This window comes from Pongo pygmaeus, chromosome 5 (genome assembly GCF_028885625.2).
Source record: "Pongo pygmaeus isolate AG05252 chromosome 5, NHGRI_mPonPyg2-v2.0_pri, whole genome shotgun sequence".
In the NCBI taxonomy this organism is placed as follows: domain Eukaryota; kingdom Metazoa; phylum Chordata; class Mammalia; order Primates; family Hominidae; genus Pongo; species Pongo pygmaeus.
Window position 1 is genome coordinate 7,230,252 of NC_072378.2, and position 17,942 is coordinate 7,248,193.

General features: G+C 42.7%; 1 protein-coding gene and 2 pseudogenes across 1 annotated transcript in view; all 3 read right to left on the reverse strand.

The window, feature by feature from the left end:
• Positions 1-599: 599 nt before the first annotated feature.
• Positions 600-17,942, reverse strand: part of CAGE1 (cancer antigen 1) — a 62,545-nt gene continuing 45,202 nt past the window's right edge. The window contains exons 12-14 of the mRNA XM_054492786.2: positions 7,939-8,007; positions 3,770-3,809; positions 600-848 (exon numbers count right to left, since the gene is read on the reverse strand). Of these exons, the coding sequence (XP_054348761.2) occupies positions 807-848; positions 3,770-3,809; positions 7,939-8,007 (151 nt within the window). The 3' untranslated portion in view covers positions 600-806. The remainder of the gene's footprint in view (positions 849-3,769; positions 3,810-7,938; positions 8,008-17,942) is intronic.
• Positions 12,696-13,513, reverse strand: LOC129039214 (small ribosomal subunit protein uS3-like; annotated as a pseudogene).
• On the reverse strand, positions 14,723-16,714 carry LOC129039213 (probable inactive 1-aminocyclopropane-1-carboxylate synthase-like protein 2; annotated as a pseudogene).

Below are 17,942 nucleotides of genomic sequence, written 5' to 3' on the forward strand. Positions count from 1 at the left end.
CTAATGTTTCTGATTTTTAGTAGAGATGAGCTCTTCCTATGTTGCCCAGGCTCTTTATTTATTTATTTATTTTATTTGAGACAGAGTCTCACTCTGTCGCCCAGGCTGGAGTGCAGTGGCACAATCTCGGCTCACTGCAAGCTCCGCCTCCCGGATTCACTCCGCCTCCCAGGTTCACACCATTCTCCTGCCTCAGCCTCCCGAGTAGCTGGGACTAGAGGCGCCCGCCACCACACCTGGCTAATTTTTTGTATTTTTAGTAGAGACGGGGTTTCACCATGTTAGCCAGGATGGTCTCGATCTCCTGACCTCATGATCCACCTGCCTCGGCCTCCCAAAGTGCTGGGATTACAGGCATGAGCCACCACGCCTGGCCGCCCAGGCTCTTTTATCTGGGTTTTAATTCCAAAGGATTTCAGAGTTGGTGTCTTTTAAAATTTGGCTGGTATTATGAAGAATCTGCCTGGACAGAAAAAGGATGTCCTGCAGAGGAAATAAAAAGTTGAAGTGAAATCCATGACGATTTTTGTGCATCATTAAAGGCCTGATAAAATGGGAGTGGTATTCTGTGACAATATTTGACCAAAAAAACCACTGTATTCTTCTGTTTATGTTAAATAGAATATATTTGATTATTCACAGGAAGAAATTAGAAGAAAAGTAATCACATTTTTGGAATGTAAAACTTTACCCTTTATACAGATTTTAATATATCATCTGCATGGATTGATTTGGCTAGCATATGTAGTAATGACTCTTCCTGGAGTGGTTGACAACAATGATTACTGTTTAATCTTCAGGCTTGTTTAATCTAAATCATTTCTATTTTCTTTAAAAATAGCTGGCATCTAAAAATGAAAGGAAAAATGTTTCGTAAGTTTTGGGGAAAGACTAACATTCAGTGACAGAACCCCTAAACAGCCAATTTTTGATTACATATGGAAAAGGGGTGCAAAGTAAGCCTATAGATAGATGAATTCCACAGATAATACCAACACTATATTTTGTTTGTTTGTTTTGAGACAGAGTCTCGCTCTGTTACCCAGGCTGCAGTGCAGTGGTACAATCTCGGCTCACTGCAACCTCTGCCTCCCAGGTTCAAGCGATTCTCCTGCCTCTGCCTCCCAAGTAGCTGGGATTACAGGCACTCACCACCATGCCTGGCTATGTTTTGTATTTTCAGTAGAGACGGGGTTTCACCATGATGGCCAGGCTAGTCTTGAACTCCTGACCTCAAGTGATCTGTCCACCTCAGCCTCCCAAAGTGCTAGGATTATATTTTTGATAGAGACGGGGTATTGCCATGTTGTCCAGGCTGGTCTCGAACTCCTGACCTCAAGTTATCCACCCGCCTCAGCTTCCCAAAGTGTTGGGATTACAAGTGTGAGCCACCACACCTGGCCTCCAACACTATATTTTAACTGATATTTTTGTTTGTTTGTTTGTTTCAACCTTTTTCCCACTAAGGAACACCATGAAGAACAATGTGGATTGAGTTTCATCTTCCTTGGTTTGGTTGGCAATTGACAGACGTAGAAAAAGGAATAGAAGCAAGAATCTGAATAATCCAAAAGTGACTTACCAGCATGGCATAGTTAAAAATTGATAGTACTGGCTGGGCGCGGTGGCTCACACCTGTAATCCCAGCACTTTGGGAGGCTGAGGCAGGTGGACCACCTGAGGTCAGGAGTTTGAGACCAGCCTGACCAACATGGAGAAACCCCATCTCTACTAAAAATACAAAATTAGCTAGGCGTGGTGGTACCTGCCTGTAACCCCAGCTACTCGGGAGGCTGAGGCAGGAGAATCACTTGAACCCCGGAAGTGGAGGTTGCAGTGAGCCGAGATTGCACCATTGCACTCCAGCCTGGGCAACAAGAGTGAAACTCCGTCTAAAAAATAAATAAATAAATAAACCATTGACAGTATTAAGGCACCCTCTTAGTTCAACTATGAGAAAAGCTGGGTCTCAATGGCAGCATATGGAAGCATGCCCTATTGAGTGTCCCCTCATCCCCAAAGCTATGTTACAAATAGGCCATGGCATTTATGAACATACCCATGTCCTGGAATGGGACAGAGGTGGCAGCAGCTGTGTCTGGTCTTTGGGATCACTCCAGCAAGTGTAGCATTGGTCCTGGGTCCCAAGTCTAATATTCACTCCTACTTAGTATCTTTTATGAGATAGGTACTTGAGGATATCAAAATGAATATGAGACAATTCCTGTACTCAAAGAGTTCTAGTCAAGTCAAAGGACATGCAAGCAGAGAACTGTAATGCTGTGTCATAGGTGCTATCATGTCAAAGGGTATAGTGTGGGCACATGGGAGGAAGCAAGTCAGTTCCATTTGGGAGACAGAGCAGGAAAAGCTTCAGAGAGGAGGCAGAGCTTGAGCTGACAGGCGTTTGTGAGGTGGGAACTGAGTAAGTGAGAGAAAGAGTCGGGGAAGAACATACCAACTAGGAGAAGCTGCATGAGCAGTAACAAGAAAGCACAGAAATGACATACCATGCATAGAGGTAGGAAGTAGAACCATGGTTAGTAGAGGCTGAGAAGGGTAGTGAGGGGAGGATAGGGAGAAGTTGGTGAATGGATACAAAATTACAGCTAGATGGAAGGAATAAGTCCTAGTGTTCTATAACACTGCAGGGTAACTAGAGTTAACAATAATTTATTGGATATTTTCAAATAGCTAGAAGAGAGGATTGTGAATCCTCCCAACACAAAGAACTGATGAATGTCTGGAGTGATAGATTTGCTAATTACACTGATGTAATCATCACACATTGTGCACATGCATGGAAATACTACTCTGTATCCTATAAGTGTGTGTGTGTGTGTGTATATATATATATATATATTTTTTTTTTTTGAGACAGAGTCTCTCTCTGTCGCCCAGGCTGGAGTGTGGTGGTGAGATCTTGGCTCACTGCAACTTCCGCCTCTTGGATTCAAGCTATTCTTCTGCCTCAGCTGCCCAAGTAACTGGGATTACAGGCACACATCACAACATCTGGCTAATTTTCTGTATTTTTAATAGAGACGAGGTTTCCCCATGTTGGTCAGGCTGGTCTTGAACTCCTGAACTCAAGTGATCCACCCGCCTCGGCCTCCCAAAGTGCTGGGATTACAGGTGTGAGCCACTGCGCCCAGCCTGTATCCTATAAATATGTACAAGTAATATGCCAACTAAAAAGAAAAGAAAAAAAATCACTTGTTTAGAAAGCTGCAGTTGGTTAGACGTGGCCAATATGCATGATGAGAAGGAGAAAGCAGTGAATGGTAAGAGTGGATAGGAGGGCCGGAGCCAGATCATAGGCGACTTTATACCATAAAGGAGCTCAGATTTGATCCAGAATGTGATTGGGAACCACTGAAGGGCTTTATGCAACGGAGGGGCATGAAAATATTTTGCTTTTTAAAGATCACTCTGTCTACTCTATGGAGGATGGCATGAAGGGGACCAAAACTGGAGGCAGAAACAATAATTAGGAAGTGACTGCAACAGGTCATATGAGAAACGACAGAGGCTTGAAGCAGTAGCAGTGGGGATGGAGTGAAGGGGGCCCTACAAGGTTAGAGGGAGGGGTTTCCAATTATAGCACCAGCTATGACAGGAGATGGAAAAGCCCTCATCTGAGGACAGACGGGAAGGCTAGGTTGCACAGTATGGAAATGTGACTTCAGGAACTCCTATTAAATCTTGTGTTATTGTCAAATTACATGGAAATGTAAGATTCTTTATCATGATCATCAAGGTGACCTACCATGGTCATGGACTTTGGATGATTTTCTAAGCTTTTCGATCTGTAAGAAATAGAAAGAAAATAATGTAAAAAGGAGGAAGGGGGGACTGAAATAGTGAACGTGGTGAGCAAGTGTGCCATTATTTAGCATATTTTCCCCTCACTTTCAAGGAGAAATTGTCATTTAAGATGGAACTACGAGACCCTCAGAGATTAAGATCAAGCTTTTTGGTATATAACATGTGAATCATTCTCAGTGCATTTAAATAAAAACAATGAGGCAGGCTGCGGTGGCTCACACCTGTAATCCCAGCACTTTGGGAGGCCCAGGTGGGTGGATCACTTGAGGTCAGGAGTTCAAGACCAGCCTTGCCAACATGGTGAAACCCTGTCTCTACCAAAAATACAAAGATTACCTGGGCATGGTGGCACGCACCTGTAACCCCAGCTACTCACAAGGCTGAGGCAGGAGAATTGCTTGAGCCCGAGAGGTGGAGGCTGCAGTTAGCTAAGATCATGCCATTGCACTGCAGCCTGGGTAGCAGAGTGAGACTTCATCTCAAATAAAAAAATACATAAAATAAAATAACGATGAGGCACACTCTCACTACATTTAACATTTTCATAGATTTACTTAGGATATGATTCTGACTTGAAAACTTAACGAATTTCCTTGAAAGTCATGAAGAACTAGAGGCAAAAATAAAACATCTGAGGCTATTAAGATACTCGCTTTTATATCCTTATTTCCCACTATTTCCACTACTGAAGACAACTGGCAAAAGCAATGCCATAATTTTGAGAGGCTGCAGAGTAAGCTGAAGCTTGTTTGAGTGCCGAATATACTGAGATCAATTGGGCCAATCATCACAGGCTTCACAGAGGGTGGTGGCTGAAAGCTGATGTAGGTCTGGAGTTTTCTAACAAATGTCCTTCTTGGCTGGAAAGGGCTTTGAGAGCTCTCCTGCCCATCTCACCCCCTGGCTTCTAGGCCAGTCTAAATCTATATAAATGGGCCTAGACTCCATTGTGAAAATAGGCCAAATATAAGTAAACAGAGGTCTGAACTGGTGAAACACATGTAAATTCATATTTAAATTTTCTTATTTTAAAATAAGCCTAGGAAAAAAATTCCATTGTTTCTCTCAGCAATTCAGAGAAGATCCATCTTCAGTATAAATTAGCATTTACTGAGCATCTGTGGTATGCCAAGGATCAGATCACATTTTTTCATTCTGGGGAAAAAGTCATAGTTAACTTATCACTTGCAAATGCTAGTTTAAATCTGCCAAGGGTTTTCTATTTTCTTTCTCTCTTTCTCTCTTTCTTTTTTTACATCTTTAATGAAATGACCTTGGAAATAACAAAGATTTCCATGACACCAACACTATGGTTTTTGGGGTCGCAGTAAGAGACACAGAATTACATCTGTAATTAATATGAATACCAACATGTCAAGCCGTGGTTTATTACATGGCAAACAAAATCAAGAAAGCAACCATCAAACAAAAGAGACCTGTTAAGTCTGGACAAGGCAAATCCCAGGATAGCATATGAGAATAGCTGCTACTTCAGTGCAGGGTTTCTGGCGTAACCAATTATAAGGCTACCAAAGACTGTTCCAATATCAGCACCAGAACCAGCCACTCCTAATGTTGCAGTGCCTGCACCATTATATTTCACACCAGTCTCAATGTCTCTGCTGATTGCACTGGTTTGAAACTCCCTTTGGTTTAGCTGAGACACACCATTCTGGGCCCCATTAAATACTATAGAGCCCTCTCCAGGTCTGTATGCAACTCTACGGCGTTTAAGATAGAACTTCAGAGCGGGGGTGCAGGCGAGCTTGGCATAGGCAAACATCTTAAACTCTTTGAGGTGGTGCGGCTGGAGGACTTGGGTGACAGGAGACTTGGGCTCCTCTCCCGCTTCCTCTCCCCCTGGGAAGTGGCAGTGGTAGCGGTGGTGGCAGCAGTGGCAGCAGAGGTTGAAGGAATGGGCCTCCGATTTTCAAAACAGTTGTATTTGCAAATGGTATGTTGAACAAACGTGACTTATGACAAAATCAAAATGCAACTTTAATTTTGGTCTTCCATTTCTACTTTAAGCTTTTTGCACTCAGAGAAGCTTTTCCTTTGCCCTTCCTTGGATGAATACACAGCAGGGCCAATGCTTCTTTTGCTTACTCTAAAGTAACAGTCTTCACCGTGAGGCATAAACAGTCTCAATTCATTAGGTATACTGTACTCTCTTAATATTAATCAATCCTTTACTCTTCACTCAAAAGCAGGGCTTCTCCTTCCCATCTATCAGTTCAGATCTGTAGCTGATGGACACCACTGTCTTTGGAGGCCAGTTTCCTCTTTTTGCTCATTTCCCTCTCCATTTGTAGGAGGAGGGCAAAGGCCACAGGACAGCTCATACTTGGCTGGGTGGCTTCAGAGTCTCGGCTTGGCAATTGGCTAATGCTGATTCTTTCTCTTTGGAGCTTGCCGTTGCTGGGGATCTCTGTCCTGCAGTTCCCTGGACCTACGAAGAGGCATTTCTCTTCTGGGTGATCACTCGATACTCTATCAGCCCCGAAGAATCTGGCATTCTCTTCTAGTTTCTTGCTTCCAGGCCTCCTTGGGCAGAGCTGAAGATAACTCAACTCTCAACTGCATGGTTCTTAAGGGGTTATCACACCCATCCTTTGTCTCAACAAGCTCAGAGAGAAAAGCTATCCAACACAGCCCCTCTGCTGAGCAGCCACAGCTTGCCTTAGTTTTCTTAGGCATGAATGAGTCACCAGTCCTCTGTGTTTCTCAACTTTTAGGGAACACGTTTCAAAGCTCTCTAGGTGATTCCCTGGAAACTCCTCATAAGGCTTTAGGTAAAAGAGGTAGAATTACCTGGGAGACAGGAACTCATGACACGACGGATTCGAAGAAATCCTTCTCCAATCTTCCCTACTCTCCATACTTTTATATCTTGGATCTGGCCAAGAGATAGGAGTCATGGAAGGGGTTCTCTGAAATCATTTATTTCAGAAACTCTGCACATGGGAAAAACTCACTCTCACTTTGGGAACTGGTAACAGTTTTATTAGCACCTAAGGAACTGGGCTAGAAAGAGTCACATTTTAACATACTGCTATGTTCTTTTTTTTTTTTTTTTTCTTTTCTTGAGATGGAGTTTTTGCCCTGTTGCCCAGGCTGTAGTGCAGTGGCACGATCTCAGCTCACTGCAACCTCTGCCTCCCGGGTTCAAGCGATTCTCCTGCCTCAGCCTCCTGAGTAGCTGGGATTATAGGTGCCCACCACCATGCCTGGCTAATTTTTGTATTTTTAGTAGAGACAGGGTTTCACCATGTTGGTCAGGCTAGTCTTCAACTCTTGACCTCAAGTGATCCACCCGCCTCAGTCTCCCAAAGTGCTAGGATTACAGGCATGAGCCACCGTGCCCTACCTATACTGCTATGTTCTTAATCAACCACACAGGGTTTATGCATACATCTTGTAGCATCAGATATTGAGCCTCTTCTAAAATAGCAGACTGTAAGGCTTAATGTTACTGTAAGAAAATATGGTGGTAAAATACAGAGCAGGGCAAGTAGTTTTGTTGTAGACAAAAATCTTAGCCCATAATCTTTATAGTTTCTTCCTTAGAGTGACTGTACATTCCATGAAAGCAGGGAATCTGGCTTTCCATTTCAGGTTCTACAAAAAACATTAATTAAGCAACTACTTTATGCTAGGCAAAACATGAAGCACTTTCATATAATTATCTTGTTTACCTTAAATTGAGATAAGAAAAAGTTTTTTTTAAGTATTATCTAACTATCTATCTATCTATCTATATATACATTTTTTTTTGAGACAGAGTCCCACTCTGTTGCTCAGGCTGGAGTGCAGTGGCACGATCTTGGCTCACTGCAACCTCCGTCTCCCAGGTTCAAGCGATCCTCCTGCCTCAGCCCCCCTAGTAGCTGGGATTACAGGCACGTACCACCATGCCTGGCTAATTTTCGTATTTTTAGTAGAGATGGGGTTTTGCCATGTTGGCCAGGCTGGTCTTGAACTCCTGACCTCAGGTGATCCACCCACCTTGGCCTCCCAAAGTGCTGGGATTACAGGCGTGAGCCACTGCACTTGGCCGTATTACCTATATTTTAAAGACATTATTAATTTAAAAAATAAAGGGAAACTTACCTTGGTTTTCTGGCTTTTTCTCTGGGCTTTCTAATTAAATCCTCTAAATGTTTATTTCTCTCTTCCAAACTGAAAGAAGAAACAATTGAATTTTATGACTAAAATTGACTTTTCTAGACCAATATTTTGTTAGATTCACTGGAGGATTTTAGTAGATAAAAATAGGTAATCTAATTATCTATATGCTATCCAACCACCTAACCATATAGAAACTTGGGATTCTTTCCTAGCAACTAAAAATTATTCTATCAGTTTTTCCCTTTATAGGTTCCAGTGGAGAAGAAGGAAAGTAGACAGTAGCAAATATATAAAGCAGCATTCAGATATTCTCCCATTTGCTTACACAGTGGTTTACTCATACTGATCCTTCTATATGAGTAAATCCAATATGATCCTGGGAGTAACATGTTAAAAACAAAACTCCTGGCTAGACATGGTGGTTCACACCTGTAATCCCAGCACTTTGGGAGGCTGAGGCAGGTGAGTCTCTTGAGCCCAGGAGTTCGTGACTAGCCTGGGCAACATGGTGAAATTGTGTCTCTACAAAAATACAAAAATTAGCCGGGCATGGTGGCACATGCCTGTGATCCCAGCTACTTGGGAGGCTGAGCAGGGAGGATTGCTTGAGCCCAGGAGGTGGAGGTTGCGGTGAACCAAGATCGCGCCACTGCACTTCAGCCTGGGACAGAGCTAGACTCTGTCTCAAAAAAAAAAAAAAGAAAGAAAGAAAAGAAAATAAAAAACCCAAAAAACCCTGAGCTAGAAACAGCTTAACATGGGAAAATATGATAGCATTACAAGACCGTCACAAACCCATTTTTCCATCCAGGGAGGTTGTATGAGCTTCCTGTGGCTGCTGCAACAAATCAACACAAATTCTGTGGCTTAAAACACCATACGTTTATTGTCTTCTGGAGGTCAGAAGTCCAAAATAAGCTTCATCGGCCTGAAATCAAGGTGTTGGCAGGGATGTGCAGCCTCTAGAAGCTCGAGAGGAGAATCCTTTGCCTGGCCTCATCCAGCATCTGGAGGCCGTCCTCATTCCTGAGGGGGCTCGGCCCCACATCACACCACCTTTTCTCCCCGTTTCCACTGCATGTTGACTCTTTATCTTCTGTCATCAAATCTCTCTCTGCCTCCCCCCTCTTATAAGGACCTTTGTGATTGCATTTAGGGCCCACTCAGATAATCCAAAATAATCTCCGCCACTCAAGATGTAATCACATCTGCAAGGCTCTTTTGTTATATAAGGTAACGGTCACAGGTTCTAGTGATTAGAACCTGGATATCTTTGGGCCATTCCTCAGCCTACTGTAGAGGATAAATAGACCTGAGAGGATATGAAATTCTACTGCAGAGGTCTAAACTCAAACGCCTATAGAAGGGTCAGGCAGGTATGTGAAATTAGCGAAGCCAGCTAAATGGTGATTCAGACAAACCAAAAAGCATACACTCCTAGGCCCTGCCTAAAAGAAGCTGCTACTTAGCTCTTGACAAATGTTGCCATGTGAGAATGCTGCAGCCATGAGATCAGATCTTCTTGTTTTATTTATTTTTAAAGTTTTATTATTTAGAGACAGAGTCTCACCCTGTCATTCAGGCTGGAATGTAGTGGTGCTATCACAGCTCACTGCAGCCTCAAACTCCCAGGCTGAAGCAATCCTCAGCCTCCTGAGTAGCTAGGACTGCAGGTGCATGCCACCACACCTGACTAATTGTTTTAATATTTTGTGGAGACAAGAGTCTTGCTATGTTGCCCAAGCTGGTCTTGAACTCCTGGCCTCAAGCTATCTTCCCGCCTCAGCCTCCCAAAGTGCTGGGATTGTAGGCATGAGCCACCATGCTCAGCCTACTCTTGTTTTTAAAGAGGAGATATAAATCTATATTTTTACAGAATTATCTTCCCTTTTCAATTTTGGCAATTAATTTAAAAAATACGTTAAATATTATATGGACAAAACACATATACCCCAGAATATAACTTGTAGGTTGTCATTTTGAAACTTATACTCTTTCTTTCAGAGATATCAGGCTTTTGTCTTAAAGGGATAAAGAGAAGTTGTCAAACCCAGGAACAGAAGATAATGTGAAACAGACTCTGTGTATACCAAAAGCCTGAGTCTATCATGCTTTATTATCAGAGAAACAACATGGAATAAGTCTTCTGTATTTCTAGAATTGAAAAGAATGAGCCCAACTCCTGAAGGAGGGAGATATCCAAGGAAAGAAAGTGAAAAGTTTTTCCAAGTGTGCAACAAGGCAACAGTGGAATATATTGACACTGTGCTCCCGTTTGTAGAGCTGCAGGCAAAAAGCTATAATCTAAGCCTACCTAAATGGAGTCCTTCGTTTATTTTGGAGGAAATCATGTCCTCTGTAGAGGCCACGGGAGAACTCTGCTGAGAGCTAGGCAAGCAAAGCAGCACCACTGAATGGAGTATAATGAGTACTTTGATTTGCATTTAATGACATGAGTGTATTTCTTTCTTTTTTTCTTTTAAGACAGAGTCTTGATCTGTCGCCAAGACTGGAATGCAGTGGCACAATCTCAGCTCATTGCAACCTCCGCCTCCCTGGTTCAAGTGATTCTCATGCCTCAGCTTCCCAGGTAGCTGGGATTACAGGTATATGCCACCATGCTTGGCTAATTTTTGTATTTTTAGTAGACATGGGATTTTGCCATATTAACTAGTCTGGTGTCGAACTCCTGGACTCAAGTGATCCTCTCACCTTGGCCTCCCAAAGTGCTGGGATTACAGGCATGAGCCACCACGCCCAGCTGACATGAACATATTTCATGTGCTTATTTGCCATCCATATACTTTCTTGGTAGAATCTCTACTAAAATCTTCGCCCATTTTTATTGGGTTATTTGTTTTCTTATGACTGAGTTTTGAGAGTTCATTACATCTGGATAGAAGTTCTTTATCAGATACACGATTTACAAATATATGCTTCCAGACTATGGCTTGTCTTTTGATCTGTTAACAGTGTCTTTAGAGAGCAGTTTTAGGCTGGGCGAGGTGGCTCACACCTGTAATCCCAGCACTTTGGGAGGCCGAGGTGGGCAGATCATGAGGTCAGGAGTTCAAGACCAGCCTGGCCAACATGGTGAAACCCCGTCTCTACTAAAAATACAACCAAAAAAATTAGCCTGGTGTGGTGGCGTGCGCCTGTCATCCCAGCTACTTGAGAGGCTGAGGCAGGAGAATCACTTGAACCCAAGAGACGGAGGTTGCAGTGAGCCAAGATTGCACCACTGCCCTCTAGCCTGGGTGAGAGAGTGAGACTCTGTCTCAAAAAAAAAAAAAAAAAAAAAAAGAAGAGCAGTTTTAAACTTTGATGAAGTCAAATTTATCAAAATTTTCTCTAATGAATCATGCTTTTAGTGACATGTCTAAGAAATTGTTGCTTAACCCAAAGTTATAGAAATTTTCTCATATGTTTTCTTCTAGATGTTTTATGGTTTTAGCCTTTATCTTCGGGTATATTATCCATTTTGAGTTTACTTCGTATGTGGTGGAGTGTATAAATCAAAGTTAATTTTTTTGAAAATCGGCAATGATTTCAGCACCATTTGTTGAGAAGGCTATCCTTTTTCCACTTCGTTGCCTTTGTACCTTTGTCAAAAATCACTTGTCCATATATGTATGGGTCCAGGTCTGCATTCCCTGGTCTGTTCCATTGATTTTTATATTTTTACACCAATGCTACACTGTTTTGATTATTGTAGCTCTATAAAAAGTCTTAGAATCAGAGTTTCCCTCCCATTTTATCCTTCTTTATCAGAGTTCTTTCGGCTATTCTATGCCTTTGAATTTCCATATGAGTTTAGAATCAGCTTGTTAAGTTTATTTAAAATTAGAATTGCACTGAATCAATAAATGAACCTGGGGAAAATCTTAACAAAATTGACCCATGAAAGAGATATACCTCTCCATTTATTTAACTCTTCTTTACTTTCTCTCAATGATGTTTTGTAATTTTTAGTTTATGAGTCTTTTACATACTTTCACCAAATTTATCCTTATGTAGTTCATATTTTTGATGCTATCAGAAAGGTGTCTTAATCTCTGATTGTCTGTTGCTAGTATATAAAAATACAACTTTTACATATTGATATTGGATCCTGCAACCTTGCTAATCTTAATAGTCCTAGTAACTTTTTTGTAGATTCCATCAGATTCTCTACATAGATGATCATGTGTCTGTGAATACATGCATTTTTGCTTCATGTCCTATCTGGATGAGTTTTATTTTTCTTGCCTGATTGTACTGGACAGAACTTCCAGTACAATGTGAATGTACTGGAATGTCTTGTTCCTGATGATGAGAAAGCATTTAGTATATCATAATTAAGTATAATGTTAGTAGGCTTTTTGTAGGTGCTCTTTGTCCTTATTGAGACAGTTCCTTTCTTTTCCTAGGTTGTTTAGGTTTTCTCATGAAGAATGATGTTGGATTTTGTCAAACGGTTTTTCTGTCTGTCAAAATTATCATATGCTTTTTCTTTTTTAGTTTTTCACATATGCTAACTAACATTGTGTGGATACATAAAGCTGGCCCTTTTTTGCTATATAAGGTAACATTCACAGATTCTAGGGATTAGAACATGGATTTGCCATTTACTTTTACCTGCCATTTTTAGCAGTATACACTGTACCCAATTTGTAATCTTTTATCCCTCACCCCCTTCCACCCTTTCCCCCAAGTCCCCAAAGTCCACTGTATCATTCTTTCTTTTCTTTTCTGTCTTTGTACAGTATTTTATTAAAGGTCTTTACAGAGCAACATCCAGACTCCAGAATACAGCTGCCAAGGAGATCCTGTTATGCTGTGGGGACTGGCTGGGGCACGGCAGGAGGCTCTGGCTTCCCACCCTTCTGTTCTGAGATGGGGGTGGTGGGCAGTATCTCATCTTTGGGTTCCACGATGCTCACGTGGTCAGGCAGGGGCTTCTTAGGTCCAATCTTACCAGTTGGGTCCCAGGGCAGCATGATCTTCACCTTGATGCCCAGCACACCCTTTCTGAGCAACACGTGGCGCACAGCAGTGTCAACGTCGTAGTTAACAGGGTCTCTGCTGTGGATCATCAGGCCATCCACAAACTTCATGGATTTAGCCCTCTGTCCTCAGAGTTTCCCAGACACCATGACCTCACAGCCTTTGGCCCCACTTTCCATGATGAACCACAACACACCATAGCAGGCCCTCCACACAGCAAGCCCTCCTAGGAGTTTGTAACGCAGAGACTCTGCCTGGGCAATGCACACAGACCCCTAGTGGCCACCTTTTCAGCATAAAGCTCTACACTGCCCTCTGGAGAGCCAAACCTCTTCTGAACTACAGCAGTCAGTTCCCGAATCCGCCGGCCCTTCTCACCAAGAACATTCTGTGTTCTGGTAGCTAAGATAATGATTTCTGTCCTGGTTGGTGTAACTCGCACCTCAACTCCAGAGTAGCCATCTTCAGCCAGCTCCTGAGTAAGAAACTCATTCATTTCAGCTTAGAAGATGCCATCAATGACAAACTTCCTCTTCTTGGAAATTTGTATGGCCATCTTGCCGCCATGCTCCGCTGAAAGGAAAGGCACTGTATCATTCTAATGCCTTTGTGTCCTCATAGCTTAGCTCCCACTTACGAGTGAGAACATATGATGTTTGGTTTTCTATTCCTGAGCTACTTCACTTAGAATAATGGTCTCCAATTCCATCTAGGTTGCTGTGAATGCCATTATTTCATTCCTTTTTATGGCTGAATACTATTCCGTGGTGTATATATATACCACAATTTCCTTATTCATTCATTGATTGATGGGCATTTGGGCTGGTTCCATATTTTTGTAATTTCAAATTGTGCTGCTATAAACATGCATGTGCAAGTATCTTTTTTGAATAATGACTTCTTGTCCCCTGGGTAGATACCCAGTAGTGGGATTTCTGGATCAAATGGTAGTTCTACTTTTAGTTCTTTAAAGACTCTCCACACTGTTTTCCATAGTGGTTATACTAGTTTACATTTCCACCAGCAGTGTAGAAGTGTTTCCTTTTTACCCCATCCTTGACAACATCTGTTATTTTTTGATTATGGTCATTCTTGCACGAGTAAGGTAGTATCACATTGTGGTTTTGATTTGCATTTCCCTGATCATTAGTGATGCTGAGCATTTTTTCATATGTTTGTTGGCCATTTCCATATCTTCTTTTAAGAATTGTCTATTCATGTCCTTAGCCCACTTTTTGATGGGATTTTTTTTTCTTGTTAATTTGTTTGAGTTCCTTGTAGATTCTGTATATTAGTCCTTTGTCAGATGTACAGAGTGTGAAGGTTTTCTCCCACTCTGTGGGTTGTCTGTTTACTTTGCTGATTATTGCTTTTGCTGTGCAGAAACTTTTAATTAAGTTCCACCTATTTATCAGTTTTTTTAAGAGAATATAGAACTTATTAGATATTGAATATAAAAATCAACCATCTAAATAGGGGCCCAGGGAGCTTCCTTTATTTCTTTAGGTGCCTCCAGGCCTTCCCACCCCAACCCCAATAAAAAAATTTTGCATATATAATGGCTAGCAAAGACTAAAAAGATGCAAAGCTTCCAAAGACAGCAGGCACTCAGCTTAAGGAGGGTGATGACTGGGTCAGATGAGATCTTCCTGGAGGAACCCACCATTTTCTTAGTCGCAGCACCGACAAAAATACACCCCAGCCTTCTGAACCAGGGGCTGACATTAGGGGGTCCCTGAGCAAGTGACGGGCTGGAGCTACTCATTGGGAGGCAGACAGTCTACTCCCTCAATGCATCCTCCAACTGCTTCACTATCAAAGCCTGCTTCTGTTCCTGTAGCACACCACAGAACTGACGCATGGCCAATTTTAGCCGGGGGAGCTTGTCTGCAAAGATGAGGTGGAACCGGCCTGGCTCCTTATACATGCAGGCTTTGCCACGGGATAACAACAGCTTGTTGTCCAGGAAGCAGAGAGAGGAGCTGTTGCTCTTCAAATGTACAGGGATCCAGGTACTTTTTCAAGTTGATCCAGATATAGAGGCCAGAGCTGCAGCTGTGAAAGGGGATCTCCAATGCCTTTAGCTTGGCAGTGATGTACTTGTGAGCTTCCCACAGCCGGTAGTTATTGGTGGGCAAGTATACTTTGTCAATCCATTCTGTGTTCTGGAGCAGTTGACACAGCTTGTGCTGGGTGAAGCCAGAGATACTCTGGAGGTAGCCAAAGATGCTCACAGCAGAAGCCATCTCCTTGTTGTGGGTGTAAACAGAGCACCAAAGCAGAAGCCAGAGATGCCAAAATCCTTACTGGTGTCCCAGATCACATGGGTCCTGTTGTGATCAGGCAGACTTTTCATGCTTAGGACACTGTGGAATGTGATGGATTCATCAAAAACACAGACAGCATGTAAATCTCACTATGATCACATGTAGGTTATACCTCTTGGCAAATTCCAGGTATTCCATCGCGAGTCTGAGGAGTAGATGTCACCCAGAAGATTCTGAGGGTTGATTAGCACAAGGCCTCGGACCTTTTTCCCCTCAAGCCTAGCTTCAAGCAGGGCTTCCTCTAACTTGTCCATAGTGAGGTGGAAAGGATGGGTGTTTGTAACAGTGATCTCACTCTCCAGGTGGACAGGAATCAACTCAACCTTCACGTACAGGCAGGAGCTAAAGTCAAAGCCACTATAGAAGGGAGCAGGGACCAGGAAGGCCTTGCCTGGATCACACAGAACCATGGCCAGTGCAGAGAAGACAGAGCAGCAGCCATTTAGAACAACCACATTTTCTGGATCAAGTCGGGCAGGTGCCTTGCACTAGTAGGTCAGGAACTGGGCCACTTCTTCTTGCAGGAACGGGTGCCCTCTCCAATCAGGGTACTGCAGCAAGATGTCCTCAATGCAGTTCATGTCACTTTCTTTCAATCTTTCAGTCATCAGATCTATGCACAGCTTGTTCTCACTGGTGCCAAGGTTAACGAAGCTCAAGGTGTTCTTGTCCTTATGCTATTTGTCTTTTTGGTAGGCATTGTAGTCCTGGAAGCTCGACTAATAGAAGACAGAGATGTCAATCCCACAGTTGGATAGGTCACGGCTGATGAAGGCAGCTTCACAATCACTCAGTTGGGGAACTGGATCAGGCTGCCTGGACAGTTGGGCCCCCTGCCCATATCTGACATCACCCCTAGAGTCCTGGGAAGGAAGAGGCACTTGGAGCTCCAGGCCACTTATGGTCCCAGACTATAGGAGCTGGATCATCTGGCACATTAAGCGACCCAGAAGGGCTTCATGCTCACGGATGGCCTGAGTGTGCCTCCATTCTTCCAGCGGCAGGCCCTGCCTGCTCACCAGCTGCACGAAGTACTCCCTCATGGTCTGCCGCAAGTGCAGCATCATCTCAACAGCTGGGTATAGATGCTCTGGTATCTGAGGACCTGGCCTCTCATCTGGCCAGACGGCACAGGAAGGGTGTCTGACTGATGACTCATACTCCGGGTATCTGTAGTGGCCCCTGCAGGCTGGCTGGCACCTCTGTCTCTGTTTTCACTTATTTTCTCTCCAGTCTAAAGCCTGACTGAGAAACTATCCTTGACTGTCAGTGCTCAGGGACCTGCTCTGCCACCCTTCTCCTCAATGAATGTGTTAATCATTGTTTTTGTTGCATTTGCTTTTGGGTTCTTGGTCATGAAGTCTTTGCTTAAGCCAATGTCTAGAAGGGTTTTTCTGATGTTATCTTATAGGATTTTTATATTTTCAGGTCTTAGATTTAAGTCCTTGATCCATCTTGAGTTGATTTTTGTATAAGGTGAGAGATGAGGATCCAGTTTCATTCTTCTACATGCGGCTTGCCAATTATCCCAGCACCATTTGTTGAATAGGGTGTGATTTCCCCACTTATGTTTTTGTTTGCTTTGTTGAAGATCAGTTGGGTGTATTTATGCCAACCTTTTTTTCATTAAAAAAGAAGCCTGGCCAACATACTGAAACCCTGTCTCTACTAAAAATACAAAAAAAATAGCCAGGTGTGGTGGTGCACACCTGTAATCCCAGCTACTTGGGAGGCTGAGGCAGGAGAATCGCTTGAACCCGGGAGGTGGAGGTTGCAGTGAGCTGAGATGGCACCACTGCACTCCAGCCCAGGTGACAGTGTGAAACTCTGTCTCAAAAAAAAAAAAGAAGTCAAAGAAATACAATGGGATTGTGACTATAAATAAGGGCAGTACTAATGTTATTTTTACTATATACTGAAATGCAGCTTTCCGTGGGGTTTACAAGTTTTAGGGGTAAACAAATGTTCACCTTATTCTCTGTGATCAAGGTATAAAATCACACGGATTTTTAAAAGAATGTTCAATCCAATCAAACTTTTTGATCATCCTGTACTCAAACTATCATGAAACTTAGAAAGAAAGGTTGTGGATTTACACTGAAATTTTCTGTGATTTTTGATATGGTTTTGCATGGAAAAACATTTACAGGGGCTTCATGTGGGTGGAAAGCACAGTTGCCATGAGAGGGCAGTGAGTTGTCATTTATGAATTCAGTGTTGTCTGTAGGAGATATGGCATGGAAGTATCCTTCTAGGACTCTGTTGGTATTCTGTGGATGGTGAATAGTAAATAAGTTAATGCAGAAGACTTTGATGAGTGACTTCAAAAACTACAGATTATGATCAGGGATCATATGATGGGTAGGAATGGAATAGAAGATCACCTTGAATAACAAGGTAGCAGGGCTTGATAAAATGGGAAGCCAGGACAGGAAATGAACTGGGACATTTTTATAAGAGGATCCATCTCTCACCAGGATGATGTAATGATTGTGATGGGGACAAAGATAGAACAAGTCTCACATTTTGTAGGCAGGTGTTCCTTCCTACAAAGGAAGGAATGGGATAGATTCATCAAAAACACAGACAGTACATAATGTTGTTTGGAGCAGGGACTTCTACATCTGAAACAGACAGATCTGCACATAAGTGTTAGAGAGAAAGTGGTGAGAG